Source organism: Ctenocephalides felis, unplaced genomic scaffold (assembly GCF_003426905.1).
Source record: "Ctenocephalides felis isolate EL2017-DRISC unplaced genomic scaffold, ASM342690v1 CF-g0.4_SCAFFOLD_01944, whole genome shotgun sequence".
NCBI lineage: Eukaryota > Metazoa > Arthropoda > Insecta > Siphonaptera > Pulicidae > Ctenocephalides > Ctenocephalides felis.
Window position 1 is genome coordinate 1 of NW_020538098.1, and position 19,294 is coordinate 19,294.

Below are 19,294 nucleotides of genomic sequence, written 5' to 3' on the forward strand. Positions count from 1 at the left end.
ATATTTTTTTTATATTTTAAATAACAATAAATAAAACTATATATATATATATATATATATATATATATATATATATATATAATATACATATACATTGAAAATTATACATTCAAAATATATACATTCCTATGGTGCTTTATAAAATCTATTCCAAGTTATAGGCACATATCTAACATGAGTAACATGTTAGTGTCAAGATCAATGAGGTTTAAAATTTTATTTGCGAATAGATTTAAAAAATCAGTCTAGTTAGTTGTTTCACTGTAAGGCTTTGCTACAATAGGCAAATATTGTAGATATCCTCATTAGATGATATAAGAGCAATAATATGATATAAAAATGAATTCAAATCGTTGGCTAATATTCTGATTTATAAGATGACTTATGTTACACAAACATAATCGGGTGTTTGCCTTCATCAAGTTGCATTAATAGTAAATAATATATAAATGTGAACACACTATTATTTGCACAATTTTGTTAGATTATGATCATCATCAGTGTAGATTTAAATTAATACATACGTGTAGATATATATTTTGTAGAGCTTCGAACAAAGAATCCAAAAAGTAATAAATAACTGAACAGTTTTTTAAAAGACCATTTCTTTATATATTTACTGTCGACGTTTTGGAACTAGGTACGTTTCATCTTCAGGACATATGTCAAGAAACATGATCTTGATAAGATTTAAGCAAACAATATGTTTAAGAAAAGCAGAAGATGGTGATTTTTTTTTTATATAAAATGAATAAAATTGTGGAAAAAATAATGTACATAAATATGATAATATAATCAAAATGAAAATGATAAAAATAAATGAGTGGATTATATAACAAAATATTAAAAATGTTAAAAAATTAGAAAGTTTTAGAAAGTTTGAGAAAGTTTTAAGAAAAGGTTACTGAAAAAACAGAATTAATTACCTACATACTTTTGCAAAAATACAAAATTTAAATTTACACTGACGACGAGGCCTAAGCACAGTCTCAAAGCAATCGCAATCTCATATGTGGCATTATTTTACGAAGTTGGTGTACAAAAGGATGTATTGTAATCACTTTTACAAAGTAATATATATATATATATATTATATATATATTTATATATTATTTTCATAATAAAAACATCTTCCTTCAATAAAACTCTTTTTAATTACTGGATGGATGCTCAAGAACAACTTTATCATATTATTTCACCATCTGAAGAAAAACCTCTCGCTTTATATATATAAATATATATATATATATATATATATATATATATATATATGATAGTTTTGTCGACGTTGGTACATATTTGAAGTATTTTGCAGCCCAATCATCGAATTAAAAAAATTAAAATAAATTTTTTTTATTCCATTAAAGATTTCGACACTTAATGTGTGTCAGTAATCAAACCAGGAAAACCACAAAAAAATTATATAAAACTGAGTTTTGTTATAATGCACAACGACTGAACATCATATAATATAGGAGAGCAATATGTGCTCCTTTAATTTCTCTATTATTAATTATATTAGTTATGATATTCTTTTACACAAGTTGAGTGTTCAATAAATTTTATATAATTTTTTTGTGGATTTACTGGTTTGAATGATGAGATACCTAAAGTGTCGAAACGTTGGAATAAAAAAAATTCTATTTTAATATTTTTTGAATCCGACGATTGGGTTGCATATATATATATACATAAATATATACACCAACACTCCATCTTGCATATTTGTATTTACGTGTAAAAATAGCAAGTTCCAATTTAAAAAATATAATAAAATTGATATGTGCCTATCACATATTATACTACTTAATAAAAATGCGTCATTTGCAAATAAGTTACTATATAAATCTCAGGAACAGATTATTTATTATAGGATCTTGGCAAGATGAGCATTTAAAATGCTAGAAAATCAAGTAAATATTTTTCAATTATCTAAAAGTGAATTTAAATGTAAGTAACACAAATAAACGCAAATAACTATGTATTTACATCCAGTCACACAATTACTTAAGCCTACTGCAAAACATGAATGAAAATGTAAAAATTAAATATAATGGTGTTATAAAATTTCTGTCTTAATTTTATTGTACAAATTATACTTTAATGCATTATGTTTCAATTCATCAATGCAAACTTTGTTATTTCAATAAAAATAAAAATTTGTACAGCGCCATAAATATTAAGAAATAAATATACATATATGGTTATATTTATGCATACATACATTCATACATTTTACCTACATTATATATATATATATATATATATATATATATATATATATATATCAAAGTGTCGCAGAATTCAACGTCAACCTGAAACAGGGTGATAGTATTGACAGTAGCTGTCCTGAAATTGTTAGAACAAAAATTTTATCATACGATGTTTGTGCAAAAGTGCGACTTGAAGCTTTCCTGAAGCTGTGACCATTTTTCAGTTATTTGTGGTTAATCTTTATTGCATTTAAGCTTTGCAACCGTAACCAAAAACAGCATCCTAGACCACATAAAAAAATAAGACGCATCTATCCCATGTCTTCAAGAATTAAAACTATAAACTTAAATTTTTCAAGCTTGATCGACTTTGAGCAGCATTCTTCAAAAAAATGTGTTAACAAGTTGTTGCATTCAATCAGGATAGTAGAATAATAAAATACTTGACAGCTTCAGAATAAAAAAATCTAAAATAAGAAAAAAAAAACCTAAAAATGAACTTATAACGCATTTCGTTCATATTCAGTTCAAATGTTTCTCTCTCGTATACTGGAGCTTACGCGTATAACAAACATCAAATCATGTCATTTTTTGGTTTTTATTTTTTACTCGAAATTTTTTATTATGAAACTTTCGAGTATTTTACCATTTTACAATCCTGATCAAATGCGCCAACTTTTGATGAAACTTGCCAACACACTTTAGAACATTTTTTCAAAAGAAGGACCTCTCAAAAACGACCGATTTTAAAAACTTTAAATTCATAGTTGAACAAAAAGTCTTAATTCTCAAAAACTCGAGGAAAATGTGTGTTTCTGACTGTGGCCCTATAAATGAAGGTTACGCTTCCAAAGTTTAAATAAACAAAAGTAATAAAAATTAACCACAAATTAACCATAAACGAAAAATGGTCAATTTACGGTCAATACTATTACCCCTTTATATATATACATATATATGCACATATATATGCATATATATATTACGTGACTCGATAACTCCGTAGGATAACACATAAATGATGAAGCTATGTATGTAATCATCCATATGACCCGTAGGAAGCAACAACTTTAAGAAGATATATGTTAAAATTTCATGACAATCCGATAATTAGTTTACAAGTTACAAAGGTTCAAGTGACTACTACTACTTTCAAGTTTTTCGAAAACATGAATTCAAAGCAATTTCGTGGGTTGATTTATCATTGCTTTTTGATGGGTAAAAATATCATTGCTGCTAAAGTATCGCTTGATAAGTGTTATCTGGACTGTGCCAAATCGAGGCAATTGGTGAAGAAGTAGTTTGCAGAATTTTAATCGTGGCCATACAGACACTGACGATGCTGAACGCTCTGGAAGGCCAATATCAAAAGAAGAAAATATCAAAAAAGTTTACCGAAACGTTTTGGAAAACCGAAAAGTATAAATAGCTGAGATATCTGACACCCCAAAGACATCAATAGAACGTGCTGGACATATCGTACACAAATATTTGAATAGGAAAAACACCTGTACACAAATGGGTACCGCTTCACATTTGACCAAAAGCATAACGAGTTGATGATTCGTAAGAGTATTTGGAATTGTTTAATCGAAATAAAATTGAGTTTTTGCATTAATATGTTACCATCCGAATGTACTTGGCACGATGAGGAGAAAAAATGCAAACAATCAGCAAGGTAATGGCTTCAGTTTTATGGAATTTGCAAGGAATCATTCCAATCAACAATCTCGACAATAACTAAACCATCAACAGTAATTATTAAATAACGTTATTGTATCATTGGAAGATCGTAATTGGGAAAATGGTTCCATTTGAAAAAGAAAAACAGTACTTCTCCATCAGGACAACGCACCAAGTCACAAACTATATTCTCTAGATCTGTTTCCCAGCAACCATATCATGTTCTCAGATCTCAAAAAAATGTTCGCTGTGAAGAAAGAAATGTGCAAATCGTATTACAAAAATGGTTTCAAAAAGTTCGAAGTTCGCTATAATCGGTATATCGTCTTCGAAGAAAGCCATGTTGCATAACAAAAAAGAATTTTGACAAAAAAAAATGGATTTTTCTTAGTTATCCTATGGACTTATTGAGTGAAGTGATATATATATATATATATATATATATATATATATATATAAATCGCCATCCAAAGGATCTGGTAAACGCTGGCAGATTATTTCATGTATATGCAATCTAAAAACAACTAGCATAGTAATATATCAATGGAAAATACTCTGACCGAAGAAGTCTGGAGAAGCGGTCGCATCTACGTCTGGTATTATTTATATGATAGGCATATTAATTTGGTTATATAAATTTTTTACTTTTACATTTCTACTATGAAGAGCGATGCATTAAATAGATAAACTGTGTACATTAAATTGTGGCAAATGAATTAATAAAAAAACTATAATAAACAGTAAAAAATATAAACAAATATAGAATAATTTTTGAATTTCTAAATAAAAAATGTAGGCCCATTTTCAAATTCACTATTTGTCATAATCATAAATATTGGACTAATCTTTAATTGGCATCGCATGACAGTCTATAACTTTTTTTTTGCACTGACCAAAATATTGTTGAAATCGATATGAGAACACCAAAAACATTTGAAAGATAATGTACATGTTACGCACAACTCAAACGCTACGTATCATAGTATGATAATATATAAAATATTTTTATAATGAAATAAAAATAAATAATTCAATTTCATAATTAAAAGTTAAAGTAACAATTCTTATCTCAAAATACAATTAAATAATTCCGAAGAAGAGAATAATGGTCTTATTATGATCCGGTGAAGAAGTTACAAATAGAAGAATCATTTTAAAGTGACTTATAAATCATTCAAATAAAACGGCAAATCATCATTTATTAATAAATACTAAATAGCATAATTTTGGTCATTTTTATACATTCATGATTGCTGGCCACTACACTAATAATTTTTAATTTATGTATAAAATAAATAAAAATACTGACACTCCATCATATGGTCATACAGAACAAATATCACTATCAATAAATATGAATGAAACATGACAGGTGTTACCACTGACACCCACCCGCCCCCAAAACTTTTCTGCTTTTAGGTCGAAATATTTTCAGTATATGCATTGCTATGCTAATGGGCTACATTATATATATATATATATATATATATATATATATATATATAAGATTTAGATTTTTTTGTTTGACGTTGAGACATATACATAAATGTTAATTTGCAGCCAGTTGTTGAAGTAATATAATTCTATATATATATATATATATATATATATATACACACATATATATATATACATATATATATATATATATATATATATATATACATATATATATATATATATATATATATAGATGATTTCATTCAAGCATGAAATTAAAAAATTAGGTACAAGAAAAGTTGATAGTTAAAATTATAAATTTATTCATTCTAGCTACAGAAATTCAACTAGGTACAAGAAAAGTTGATAATTGAAATTATAAATTTATTCATTCCGTACGTTTCGGTCTATATCAACACCTTCATTGTGCGAAAAAAACTAAAAGGTAACAATCAGAGAATTACAAACTTTAATTTGATATTTATAATAAGGTTATTATTAATGCTTATAAAACTATTATTATCATGTACATATAATGCAATCACTAATTTAATAACACAGTTAAGCAATTATTAATTCAAATGTTGAACTAATAGTTAAACTACATATAAGAATGGCATGATAGTTGAAGAGCAAGCAATGCTGGTCAAACGAATTGATGACCTACAATATGACGAAAGATTTTATAACCCCACAATATTATATTTCGATGCAAATACTTAAAAGATACTTTACTGAAGAGATTCTAACACAAAACAAAACGACAATAAACAAACAAAATTACAGAAATTCCCTGAGCAGTGAAATTAATGCATTTTTCAAATATGGCTAAAATATTTCAATCATCACTTTCAAAAAACATTTGTTAAAAAATCTTCATACTAATAATTATGCAACTATACTAATTTTTATTTTATTTCTCTTGAATCGCTCATTAATCAATATTGGAATTATTGTTTGAACTGTGTTTTGAGCTTAGTATCAGTTTTGCAAGAATGTTTCAGTATGTATACTATTATCACATGTAAGTATTAACTGTAAGTTATACTAGTTTTATAAGATCTTATTATAAATATCATATCAAAATTTGTTATTCTGTGTTTATTACCTTTTATTGTTTTTTCCACTCAATGATGGGTTTGATATAAACCGAAACGTAAAGACCCAATAAATGATGTAGTTTTCTAATTGGCGTTATGCCTAAACAAAATCATCTATGATAAATGAATAAATATGTACACACACACAAACACACACACACACACACACACACACATATATATATATATATATATATATATATATATATATATATATACATATATGCATATATATACATATATGCATATATATACATATATGCATATATATATATATATATATATATATATATATATATACATATATGCATATATGCATATATATATACATATATGCATATATATATATATGCATATATGCATATATATATATACATATATGCATATATATATACATATATGCATATATATACATATATGCATATATATATACATATATGCATATATATATATATATATATATATATATATATATATATATATATATATATATATATATGATTTAGTAGTTAATTTTGATGTTGAAATATATGAGTGAGTTCTTGAGGGCCATACATCAAACAAAGAAAAGCCAAAGATTTATAAAATAATCTTTATTTGGCTTTTCTTTGTTTGATGTATCGCCCTCAAGAACTCACTCATATATATATATATATATATATATATATATATATATATATATACAAACAGATACATTATAACACATATACAACATAAATATATAAATATTATTATATGCGCGTACACCGAATGCATAAATTTTTAAAACAACGAGCTCCCAGAGCAGGTAGTATGCTTTAAAGTCAAATATGTATATGGTTTAAGGTTGAAATCTAAAACGATATAAATATGTGATGTAAACTTTGATGCTTATTGAATTCATTTATTTTTAAATGAAAGATTTTTTAATTAAATAAAATAGAATTAACGATCTGCAGTTTTGATATTGGCAGTACCATTTTTAGAAGTTATTGCTCCCATGATATATCCATTAGCATTTGAAAGCAACATGGGGGCCGTTGTCGAGAATTGCGTTTCTTCTTCCTCAGAATCTTTACGCCGCCGCTCAGGAGACACTGCATTACTTTTGTTCGTTATGGAATAGAAAGCAGGACTTCGAGACCCAAATAAACTACCAGCATCTTCAGAGAATTCCCTATCCCGATGTCCATATGATGTGCCTGGTGTAGAACCTATGTAACTCATACTGTCCTGATATGAACCTACCTTTTGATCTAAGCTGAATGTTGTATCCATTTCATGTCTCGAGAGAAGTCTCTCCATTAGATCAGGTTTTGGCATTTGTTGGCCTGTTTTCTTTACATCAAACTCGGACTGAAATTCATCATCTTCGGTGTGATGCAAAGGCGTGGATGGATCGTCATTGACTAAAACTAATTTTATAAATAGTAATATTAATGAATTTGCAATATAAAAATATTTAGAAAATAATGTCATAAGGCAAATATGTAAACATTAAACATACAAAAACTAAGATAGAAAACTAGAATGTTTTAGCTATACAAGTCAGATTTAACAATCGTTCAAAACGCTCCGATTTTCGATTGCAAATTTTCGCAAAAGATATTTCTTAAACATAATAACGTGAATACCATTTCTGTTCTGATGCGTAAAGGATACTGTATTGCTGATAGAATAGCTTGGCAACACGGCGTACATTAAAATGGTATACAAGATAATCAGAGCATTATGCCATTGTGAATAATAAATTGTAGATAAGCAGTGCATCATAAGCTATATAATAGTTGTAATTAAATGATATTTTAATTCGATTGTACTAAAATGATTTTATTTCAATGGAAAAAATAAATAGAAAATATTCCACCCTCAAATTGTATGATTGCGAGGGAGCAAATATCGACATGAAACATACAATTCCAATCTGGGTAAAATAACTCATAATAACAATCAACTGAAATGTTGGAAATAAAATAAATTTTGTAATACAATGGATTAATGGAAATATTCAACTCTATCTGAATTTTATGATACATATCTACCACAATATTCAATAGTTATTATATAGTACACCTATAACGTATAAAGTTCTTACTTGTATTTTGCATATTTATCAGCGCTTCTTGACCTTGAGGAGAATGGTAAAATGAAATCTTCTTAAACTCAGGATTGGCATCTGCATGCAACAAAGTCTCAAGTTCAAAGAAAGATGGTCTTGCTGATGGTTTGTGCTGCCAAGTAAGGCGCATCAGCTCATATAACTGGTCTGGACAATTTTCGGGTCTTTCCATAACACCGCCATCAATCACGTAACGTAAAACTTGATCATTTGACAATCCCTTAAATCAAGAATTATCTTTAACAATTGTATCTAGTGCATAATTAGTTTATATATATATACAGTACAGACCAAAAGTTTCCGGACACATAAAAAATCTCATTTTCTGAGTTTTTAGCTATATTTTTCATATAAAAATAATTTTATTCAAGTTAGTTTTGTACATTCTACGTAGTATTAATATTTAGTGACTGATTTGTAACCAATTTGTGAGAAATGACGGACTAATTAGCAATGAAAATGTTAAAATGTCACAGTCGATTTTCATGAATATGACCACCCTTTGCTTTGATCGCTGCAGCGCATATTTTTGGTAATCTTTCGACGAGTTTTTGCAATGTTTGTGCAGGTATGTTCTTCCAGGACTCGTTAAGGCAATTCCACAAGGCAGCAAGGCTGGTTGGATGCAAATCCTTCACGCGGCATTTAAGCTCGTCCCACAACAGCTCTATTGGATTAAGATCCGGCGATTGTGCAGGCCACTCAAAAAACCACTTCTGCGAGCAGTAAATAAACAAAGAGATTGCAATTTGCCAAAACCCACTTAAATTGGACCATCAATCAATGGAAATCAGTTTTATGAACGGATGAGTCAAAATTCGAACTTTTCGGAAGTCATCGACGTAGGAAGGGTAATGAAAGACTCAATTCTAAGTGTATTTCGACAAAGGTGAACCACGGTGGTGGTTCAGTGATGGCTTGGGGTTGTTTTGGATTCAATGGAGTCGGATCGCTTGTCAAAATACATGGAACTTTAAAGAAAGAACAGTATCATAGCATACTTGAGCGCCACGCCATTCCATCTGGTTTCAATTTAATTGGTCCAAAATTTATTTTTCAACAAGATAATGACCCTAAACACACTTCCCTACTCTGTGCCAATTATTTGAAGCGAAAACAAGATGAAAAAATACTTCAAATAATCGATCTTAATCCAATAGAACTGTAGTGCATTTGTCTGACTGATTTGCATCCAAGCAGCCTCCCTGCCCTGTGGAATTGCCTTAACGAGTCCTGGAAGAACATACCTGCGCAAACATTGCAGAAACTCGTCGAAAGATTACCAAAAATATGCGCTGCAGTGATCAAAACAAAGGGTGGTCATATTCAGCAAAATCGACTGCAGTGACATTTTAACATTTTCATTACGAATTAGTCTATTATTTCTCACAAATTGGTTACAAATCAGTCACTAAATATTAATACTACGTAGAATGTACAAAACCAACTTGAATAAAATTATTTTTATATGAAAAATATAGCTAAAAACTCAGAAAATGAGATTTTTTTCAAGTGTCCGGAAACTTTTGGCCTGTACTGTGTATATATATATATATATATATATATATATATATATATATATAACTTTTTCTTTATAATGTAAATTTCTTTTAGCTGAATGATGAGACACATCTAGTCTCGAAACGTATAAAAAATTAAAATAAATTCTTTACATTCGACGCATTGGCTGTTTTATTCATTTCAATATGTTTCAACGTCGAACAAAAAATCCTCAAGATATATACATATATATATATATATATATATATATATATATATATAAATTTAGAAATATGAATAAATAGAACCCTTTTTGTAAAAACTTTTTTTGCACACTGTTTACACAAGCAAAAGTTTTTTTTTAATTAATCTATATATTTTCTGTTGTTTCGACGATGAAACATATTTGATAGCCAATTCTACGAATTAAAAAGATTGAATAATATTTGAACTTCTTTATTTAAGAGTTTCAACACTATGTTACATCATTTAACTTACCAGACCAAGTAAAACAAAATACAAAATATAGATTTTTCTTAATTAAAATTTCACAGTAAGCACCGAAACATATAAACAATTACAAAATAAAAATTTTGCATTTTTTTTTCGATTAATTAATTATCTATCATAATCAGCGAATGATTTTCTGAATGATCGCAAAAACATGAAGTGTCAAAACGTGAAATAAATAATTGTAAATATTTTTTTCTTGTACTTAAAATATTTAAAGTATGTTTCAATAGTGTCAATTAATGCACAAGTACATTATTCCATAAATTAATGAATAAATCAAACAAAACAAAATACAAAATAAATCACACAAAATCCTACCTGATATGGTTGAGAAGCTAATGTAGCCATTTCCCACAACACAACACCATAGCTCCAAACATCGGAACTGCTTGTGAAAACCTAAATTTTTAAAATGCTATAGTATATTACAGTAAAATATAGTAATTGTTAAGAAAAAACTAATATATATATATATATATATATATATAACATATATATTAAAAAGAAATATAACAGTAAAATACAGTACACCTATAAGTCTGTTTTTACACAGTAGATTGGTTCCAGAAGAAGCCGTGTAAAAAAAGACATTGATCTTATACAAAAATGGGTGATTTTTGGTTTTGGATGGTGAATTGCAATTTAATTTTTCTTTATAGTTCTTATTGTGGCTTCATTTAAACCGAACGTTTTACCAAGAGCAGTTGAGCCTTCTCCATTTCGAAGGCGATCTAAAATTTTAATCTTGGTTTCCAAAGAAATTGCCTTCCGTTTTAGTTTTATATCTGACATTTCCTTTTAGGGATACATAAAATATTTAACAAAATTAGAAAACATAAATAACTGAATAAATACAAAATATTTTTTGGCTTACCTTGTATCTTAATGCGTTAAAATTAAATTTAATGGTAAATCAAATTTGCCTGCAAAAAATTTCTTTACCAAACACGTCTTATTGCATTGACAGTTCACAAAATATTAACACGTTTCAATTGCTCTGACCGGTAAATTTTATTGTATGCACATAAAGGGAATTTCCCTAAATTAGTGCTATTCACATTTGCTTTGACCAGTAAAAATTGTTTGTACGCGCTAAAGGGGAATTCACTTAAATCTTTAAGCTAGTGTTCGCAAACTATCGATACTATCGATGGTTTCAGACTTTTTTCTTTCATAAATACTTTTTTGTGATATGAACATACTTCGCAAAAATTAAATTTGACAAACAAAATTTAGGTACATAAAATTTCAAATTGTGCTAAATGGAATATAATCGTGTAAAAAAATTAAAAATATTCAATTTTCAAACAGTGTTATATCAAAACCGTGTACAAAAAGACCGTGTAAAAACAGACTTAGGTGTACATTAAAATAGTAATTGTTAAGAAAAAAAACTAATATGTACAGTACAGGCCAAAAGTTTCCAGACACATGAAAAAAATCTCATTTTCTGAGTTTTTAGCTATATTTTTCATATAAAAATAATTTTATTCAAGTTGGTTTTGTACATTCTACGTAGTATTAATATTTAGTGACTGATTTGTAACCAATTTGTGAGAAATAATAGACTAATTAGTAATGAAAAATGTTAAAATGTCACTGCAGTCGATTTTGCTGAATATGACCACCCTTTGTTTTGATCACTGCAGCGCATATTTTTGGTAATCTTTCGACGAGTTTCTGCAATGTTTGCGCAGGTATGTTCTTCCAGGACTCGTTAAGGCAATTCCACAGGGCAGGGAGGCTGCTTGGATGCAAATTCTTCATACGGCGTTTAAGCTCGTCCCACAACAGTTCTATTGGATTAAGATCCATTATTTGAAGTATTTTTTCGTCTTGTTTTCGCTTCAAATAATTGGCACAGAGTCGGGAAGTGTGTTTAGGGTCATTATCTTGTTGAAAAATAAATTTTGGACCAATTAAATTAAGACCAGATGGAATGGCGTGGCGCTGAAGTATGCTATGATACTGTTCTTTCTTTAAAGTTCCATCTATTTTGACAAGCGATCCGACTCCATTGAATCCAAAACAACCCCAAGCCATCACTGAATCACCACCGTGCTTCACTTTCGGCGAAATACACTTAGAATTGAATCTTTCATTACCCTTCCTACGACAAATACTGACGTCGATGATTTCCGAAAAGTTCGAATTTTGACTCATCCGTCCATAACACTGATTTCCATTGATCGATGGTCCAATTTAAGTGGGTTTTGGCAAATTGCAATCTCTTTTGTTTATTTACTGCTCGCAGAAGTAGTTTTTTGATGGCATTAAGGTGGAATTGCCTTAACGAGTCCTGGAAGAACATACCTGCGCAAACATTGCAGAAACTCGTCGAAAGATTACCAAAAATATGCGCTGCAGTGATCAAAGCAAAGGGTGGTCATATTCAGGAAAATCGACTGCAGTGACATTTTAACATTTTCATTGTTAATTAGTCTATCATTTCTTACAAATTGGAAATCAGTCACTAAATATTAATACTACGTAGAATGTACAAAGCTAACTTGGATAAAATTATTTTTATATGAAAAATATAGCTAAAAACTCAGAAAATGAGATTTTTTTCATGTGTCCGGAAATTTTTGGCCTGTACTGTACATATATATATATATGTATATATATAATATATATATATATATATTTATATATATACATATATATTAAAAAGAAATACTAACTATGAAATTGGCATTTTGTCTTAAGGCAAGTTGCAAAAACTTCCCGATAGAAGTAATAATTGACTTAATCAACAGAAATTGGGATCTAGGTATTCAGATAAAATTTTCAACTATTTATTTCGAAAATCATGTTTTCGTTTTCACTTAAACCTAAACATTGCGATTTTCAATTGGATTCACAATTTCAAACACATTTAAATAATGTGTAATTATAATGCGTAGACCCATGCTTGTACATTTTAAAAGCATCCATTATTACTAATTTCAATGACTTTATATAATTCAGCAAATTTTTGTAAGTCAGTTCTGAGCATGAATTTATTGCTATGTTCAATTTCGTTTAAAACATCAAAACATTCTTTTAAGAAACTTAATACATTATTTTACGAAATAATAAGCATCTGCTATAAGAAAATACTGACACGACTACGTATATCATGTACGTAGTTTTATATTATTTAATCATTCATTTAATTTAATGGTAACGTTTTTTACACAACTGGAGAAGTTTTGTAGACTGCTCATTGGGTGACAGATTTATAAGCTTCCCGAAGGAGAAGTTTATGTTTTCATAAAAAAATCCGATTTGCTAATTTTATGTTTTTCACGTTTCAAGCCATTCTGAATCGAATGAAATCAAATTTGAGAAAAGTATGTGTATGTGTTTATGTGTGTGTGTGTGCGTGCATGTGAACAGACTGTTTGTCGTAAATCGATGTTTTCTCAAAAGCGACTCGACCGATTTCAAAAATTTAAAAGCCATTTGATGTATCTCGATGAGGACTATTGTTTATCAGACGATCGGTCTAGCCGTATCTTTATAAATAGCAAAAAAGTGAAACATTTTGATTCGAAAAAAAAATTCATAAAAAATAAAACAACTTACACCATCTTTTAATGATTCAGGTGCCATCCAGCGAACAGGCAGAAGACCTTTGGTACCCTTCCTATAATAATCTGTTTCATAAATATCTCGCGTCATACCAAAATCTCCAATCTTTACAGTTAGGTTTTCTGAAACCATGCAATTCCTAGCTGCTAAATCTCGATGCACAAATTTTTTTGCTGAAAGATATGCCATTCCATCAGCTATTTCAATAGCCATCTGTAATACGAACAGATAAATATAACATATAGAAATATTTTATACAACTCAATAAAAATAGTATAGAAAACTCAATTAACACATGCACTTTTCCTCTACATTTCAGTAGACTACTTTCTACTTCAATTCATTAATGAATTACAACTCTTTAATGAATGCCCTCGTGAAAATCTTTCCCTGGCTTTAATTTTACTATGTTCTATATTTATCTTTTCTAAATTCGCGATCATCAATAATAGTGAAACATTTTGACAAAATATAAAACTTGAAACATTCGCCTATTTTATAAATTACTATTTTATTAATTATCACTATCACTATAAACAAACAATCAAATATATAAATAACCGTCCATGAATCTCGTGAACGTTTTTCAAACATTGTTTCAAAATTTCAAACGGCAAAATCAAAATAAGTCATTTCATAAAACATATATTTGCATTTTCTTTTAAAATCCGTTTATTTATGCAAAAATGGGTATTATTTAGTTAGAGGTAGTGAACAATCCTTGCATCGAGAAAAAAATTATCATAAAAATTAATTAGAGTTAAATGATAGTTAATTAGATGTTATAGTTCGATCCATTGAATTTACTGAATGTCCTAGGAAGTTGTAAATATAGTTAATAATAGATGTAAAATAGTGGACATATGAACGTCAAATTATAGTTATTCACAGATATTTTATTATTTCTCTTTTTGCAACCAAATTTTTCGGCTCTAAACAAATAATGAAAATTCTTAGACCTTAGTTAAGCACTTCAAACTATTTTAAGTTTTCAAATACAGTTTTTACATTTTGGCCATAAATTTTAAGTTTTCCATTGACTCAACTTAGGCTTCCATAATAAATAAGAGATTTTTACATTTTTTTATTATTAAAAATCTGATTTTATATAGAATTTACAGTACCGTACAATCAAAAAACATACTGAACGAGAATGTTTCGAATAAAATAACCATGGGTATTTTATATTTTCTCGACGTTTTTTCTCGAGGGATAGCAATAAAAATCATATAAAAGCAGTTAAAGACACAAGATGTTATAATATATTTATACTAAATATAATCACTGATTATTTTGATTATATCACTGGATACTGATTATTATTCAGTATCCAATATTTTACATCATCATGCCTTGAATTGGTAAATGTTTATAAATCACCTGTAAAATTCTCTTAAGCGTTGGTGGTTGTACGCAAATCTCCGGATCATACACATCACTATCTGGACGATGAGAGCGAAGATAGCTTTTGAGATCACCATTGGCCATCAATTCCATAACCACTAAAGTAGGCTGACCACGGGAAACAACTCCAAGCAGGCGTACCACATGGGCAGTATCGAACGCTTTCATAACAGATGCCTCGTTCAAAAACTCAATGCGCTCGCGATCCGTGGCGTGCTCATTCACAGTTTTAATCGCACATTTGATTTCACTGTTGCCTTGTACTAAATCGCAAGCTATACCCTCGTACACCTATATAAAATATATACGTCAGACATAAATAAAATAAGATAAAGTCAACATAATATTGATTTAATCCTGATTGCGCTATGTGAATGAAACATTGAGATAATAATGTTCATAATGATATGATTTGTATTTATATGCAGAACACAGCAACGAGTGATTGGGCACCGACAGTAATATTTAAAAAACTTGAATATCAAAATGTGCCAATTCAATTTAAATGATATCAGATCTAGATTATGCAAGCAAGCATATGGCAATTGCACTGCAATAGGTAAACCATCCATTTAATTTATACATACTTCTACATTCATAACCAGTTAGTTATTTTTTATACAAAAGATTTTTTAGAATTTTTCTTTAGTGCTGAACAACGTTTGCCGAGCCAGCTAGCTATATATATATATATATATATATATATATATATATATATAATTAATCTTACGTAAAATAAACCAAATATAAAACTTAATATATCCTGGAATTTATTATGACTACATATTGGATCATTTTGGTATAACATATGGACTACACCTCCATATATATATATATATATATAATTAATATATATTGGGTGGTCCTTAAATGGTCATTTTCGAATTTCCTGCTCCCAGGGGCTCAAATGGTTCCAAATCAATAAAAAACAATCTCTGAAAGTTTAAGCTCTTAATATTACGTTTAGATAGAGCGCAATTCAATCAAAGTTTATATGGGAAGAGCTGGAAAAAAATTGAAATTTTAAAAAAATGTTTTAGGTATAACTTAGCGACAAATGAATGAGTTTTATTCATTCATTTGTTCGCTAAATTACATCTAAAAAACTTTTTTTAAATTTTTTGAAAATGTTTCCATGCTATTTCCATAAAAACTTTGATGAATTGCGCTCTATCTAAACGTTATATTAAGAGCTAAAACTTTCAGAGAATTGTTTTTATCTATTTGAACCATTTGAGCCCCTGGGAGCAAGGAAATTCGAAATGACCATTTTAAGACCGCCCAATATATATATATATATATATATATATATATATATATATATTTATTATTATATAACAAAGTCTAATAATTGGGCATAACATCAATAAAAAACATTGAAAGAATTCGCAATTTTTTTAAAATGTATTTCTCCATTACATCTTCAACCAGTCTACGAATAACACACTATCATTTGTGATTTTTTAAAATTAGTATTTTGTGAAAATTATGTGTAATTTCAAGATAATGTTCATAACACATAGTGTAGTGCATTACATATCCTGATACCATGGATTATTAAAATTTTCCAATTTAACACTAAGATCAACTAATTGTAAGTACTATTTACTATTTTATTTTTTCTTTTCACTCTAATTCAATTGTTTTAGTTTTTAATTTTATTTTTAGTTTCCACTGAATGAAGGCCGAAATGTAAGGATTATAGCCGAAACGTATGGATTAAAATAAATTTTTGAAAGAAATTCATGTTTTTTATTGATGTTATGCCCGATTATTAGACTTTGTTAATACATATGTCAATATCAAATTCAGAATCATACAAAATATATATATATAAATATATATATATATATATATATATATATATATAAAATTGTTATAGAAAATATAGAAGACCAGGAAGCATGCAAATAGAAGTTTGGAAAGAAAAATGCATAAAAATGAATAAAAAGTAATGCATGGTCAATATTTAATAGTAATAAAATGGTAATAATAATTACAAATAAGGGAGAGGAAGGAAATCATTGATTTGCGGTGTTCTCATACCAAGGACGTGCAGACTACGATTTATTATTGATATTATTATTATTATTATATATATTATAGTATAGTATATTAATATACCATTCCAAAAGAGCCTTGACCCAATTCCCTTATCAATTTTATTTTCTCTCGGGGAACTTCCCATTCATCAGGTTGGTACTGCATACTGACATATTCAGGATTAACAGAAGTGATTAACTTAATGCTAGGCGGAGAAAAATACTTTCTGTGCACAAAATATGCCAAAATGGATAATATAAATGAAAGAAGTAGTGCAAGAAAAGTATATCCAACAATTTCGCCAGAAGTTAGGCCAGTAGATGGTTCCTACAAAAAAAACATGTTTCATTATGTCGAATAATGTTCATTTTAACTTCAAAATAATTTTAACAAATTTTATATTAATTTGATGACAGCGTGATTTTGCATTACTATTTATGGTCTATCCTCGGGCAATACAATAAATGAAAGAAACTTCTGAAAATTAGTTCTTAATCTTTCCAAACACTTTGATATTAAATTTTCATCATCATCAGTGACTACATTTATGGTGTCTTACATCAGTAGATGTACACAAAGCACATAATTCAGCACTACCATTTATACGTTAACTTGTCTTGAACAGAGTAATTTTTTGTTTTAAATAAAGTAATTGAATATTTTACGCTCGAAGTAAATTGTAATTGTAAGTTACTCTTGCTAAAATAATCTGTAATTTTTGTGAACCATTCATGTTTCATAACTCTGCTTTATTTAATTACTCTATTTAAAACAACAAAAAAATCTCGTTAATTTTGAATATTAATATGTAATATATTCACAAATTTTTATATACGTCTTTTATTTACTTTCATTTTAATAATGTTAGTAAAGAAAATATAAAGACTGTTACCATTATCAAAAAGTATTTCATTTCGGAATATTTTCCATTTCCAGCTTTTGAGACGGCCATTACACGAATGCTATAATTTCCTGGAGTTAAATTCTTAATTGCATACATACGATTCCTGTCTATAAAATCTTGCTGTGTCACGCATATTGGAACAGGTTTTGCCTTAAAAGATTAAAAAGTGCTTAGATATATTTATATAAATGAATGGCATAAATGATTAGGTATGAATATATTATAAAAAGAAAACATTAACAAGTAAGTCAAGTCAAATGAATAACAGGTATATTTGCAATTATAAAAATAATTGTAAAAATAATTTTGAATAACCATTTGTAAAAGATATTAGTAAAATGCTGTCATTATAGTACAATTTTCAAAGTTACAATAGCCAAAATTTGTAAGCAATACAAAAACATGGTACTATTATGCTCAGTTAGTCATTATGCATGCTCATCAAAATTTTCACTCAAAATATAAGTAAAAAAAATTAAGCACTTTATATAATAATATTTGCATGCATGCAAAATTATAAAATACTTTAATTTTATGCTAAGGTGGTTTCATAACATGAAAATCAGTATGCTCTGCATTGTTTTTATAAAAAAAAATATTTGGACAAAAACATACATAAGAATCAATTTCATTTTTAAATTATTGCGACAATAAATACATTATGTCTTACATCAATTAAATCCACTCGGTTATACTCTATTTGGTACATATATATTAGACCATTAGGCTCTTTGGGTTCTTCCCATGAAGCTACTACTTCGCCCAGACTTTGATTTGTAGAAATAACTTGTGCGCGAAATACAGTTATATCATCAGAACC

At 28.1% G+C, this 19,294-nt stretch overlaps 1 protein-coding gene across 2 annotated transcripts; it reads right to left on the bottom strand.

Moving 5' to 3' along the window:
- Nucleotides 1-7,227: 7,227 nt before the first annotated feature.
- On the bottom strand, nucleotides 7,228-19,294 carry LOC113380212 (insulin-like receptor; the record flags this gene model as incomplete). 2 transcript variants are annotated; one of them, XM_026619602.1, is given in 9 exon segments in its annotated part: nucleotides 7,451-7,592; nucleotides 7,664-7,830; nucleotides 8,511-8,754; nucleotides 10,866-10,946; nucleotides 14,118-14,336; nucleotides 15,504-15,818; nucleotides 17,652-17,897; nucleotides 18,463-18,624; nucleotides 19,145-19,294. In XM_026619602.1, coding segments are annotated over 9 exon segments (1,596 nt in total), but the record flags the coding sequence as incomplete, so codon positions are not given.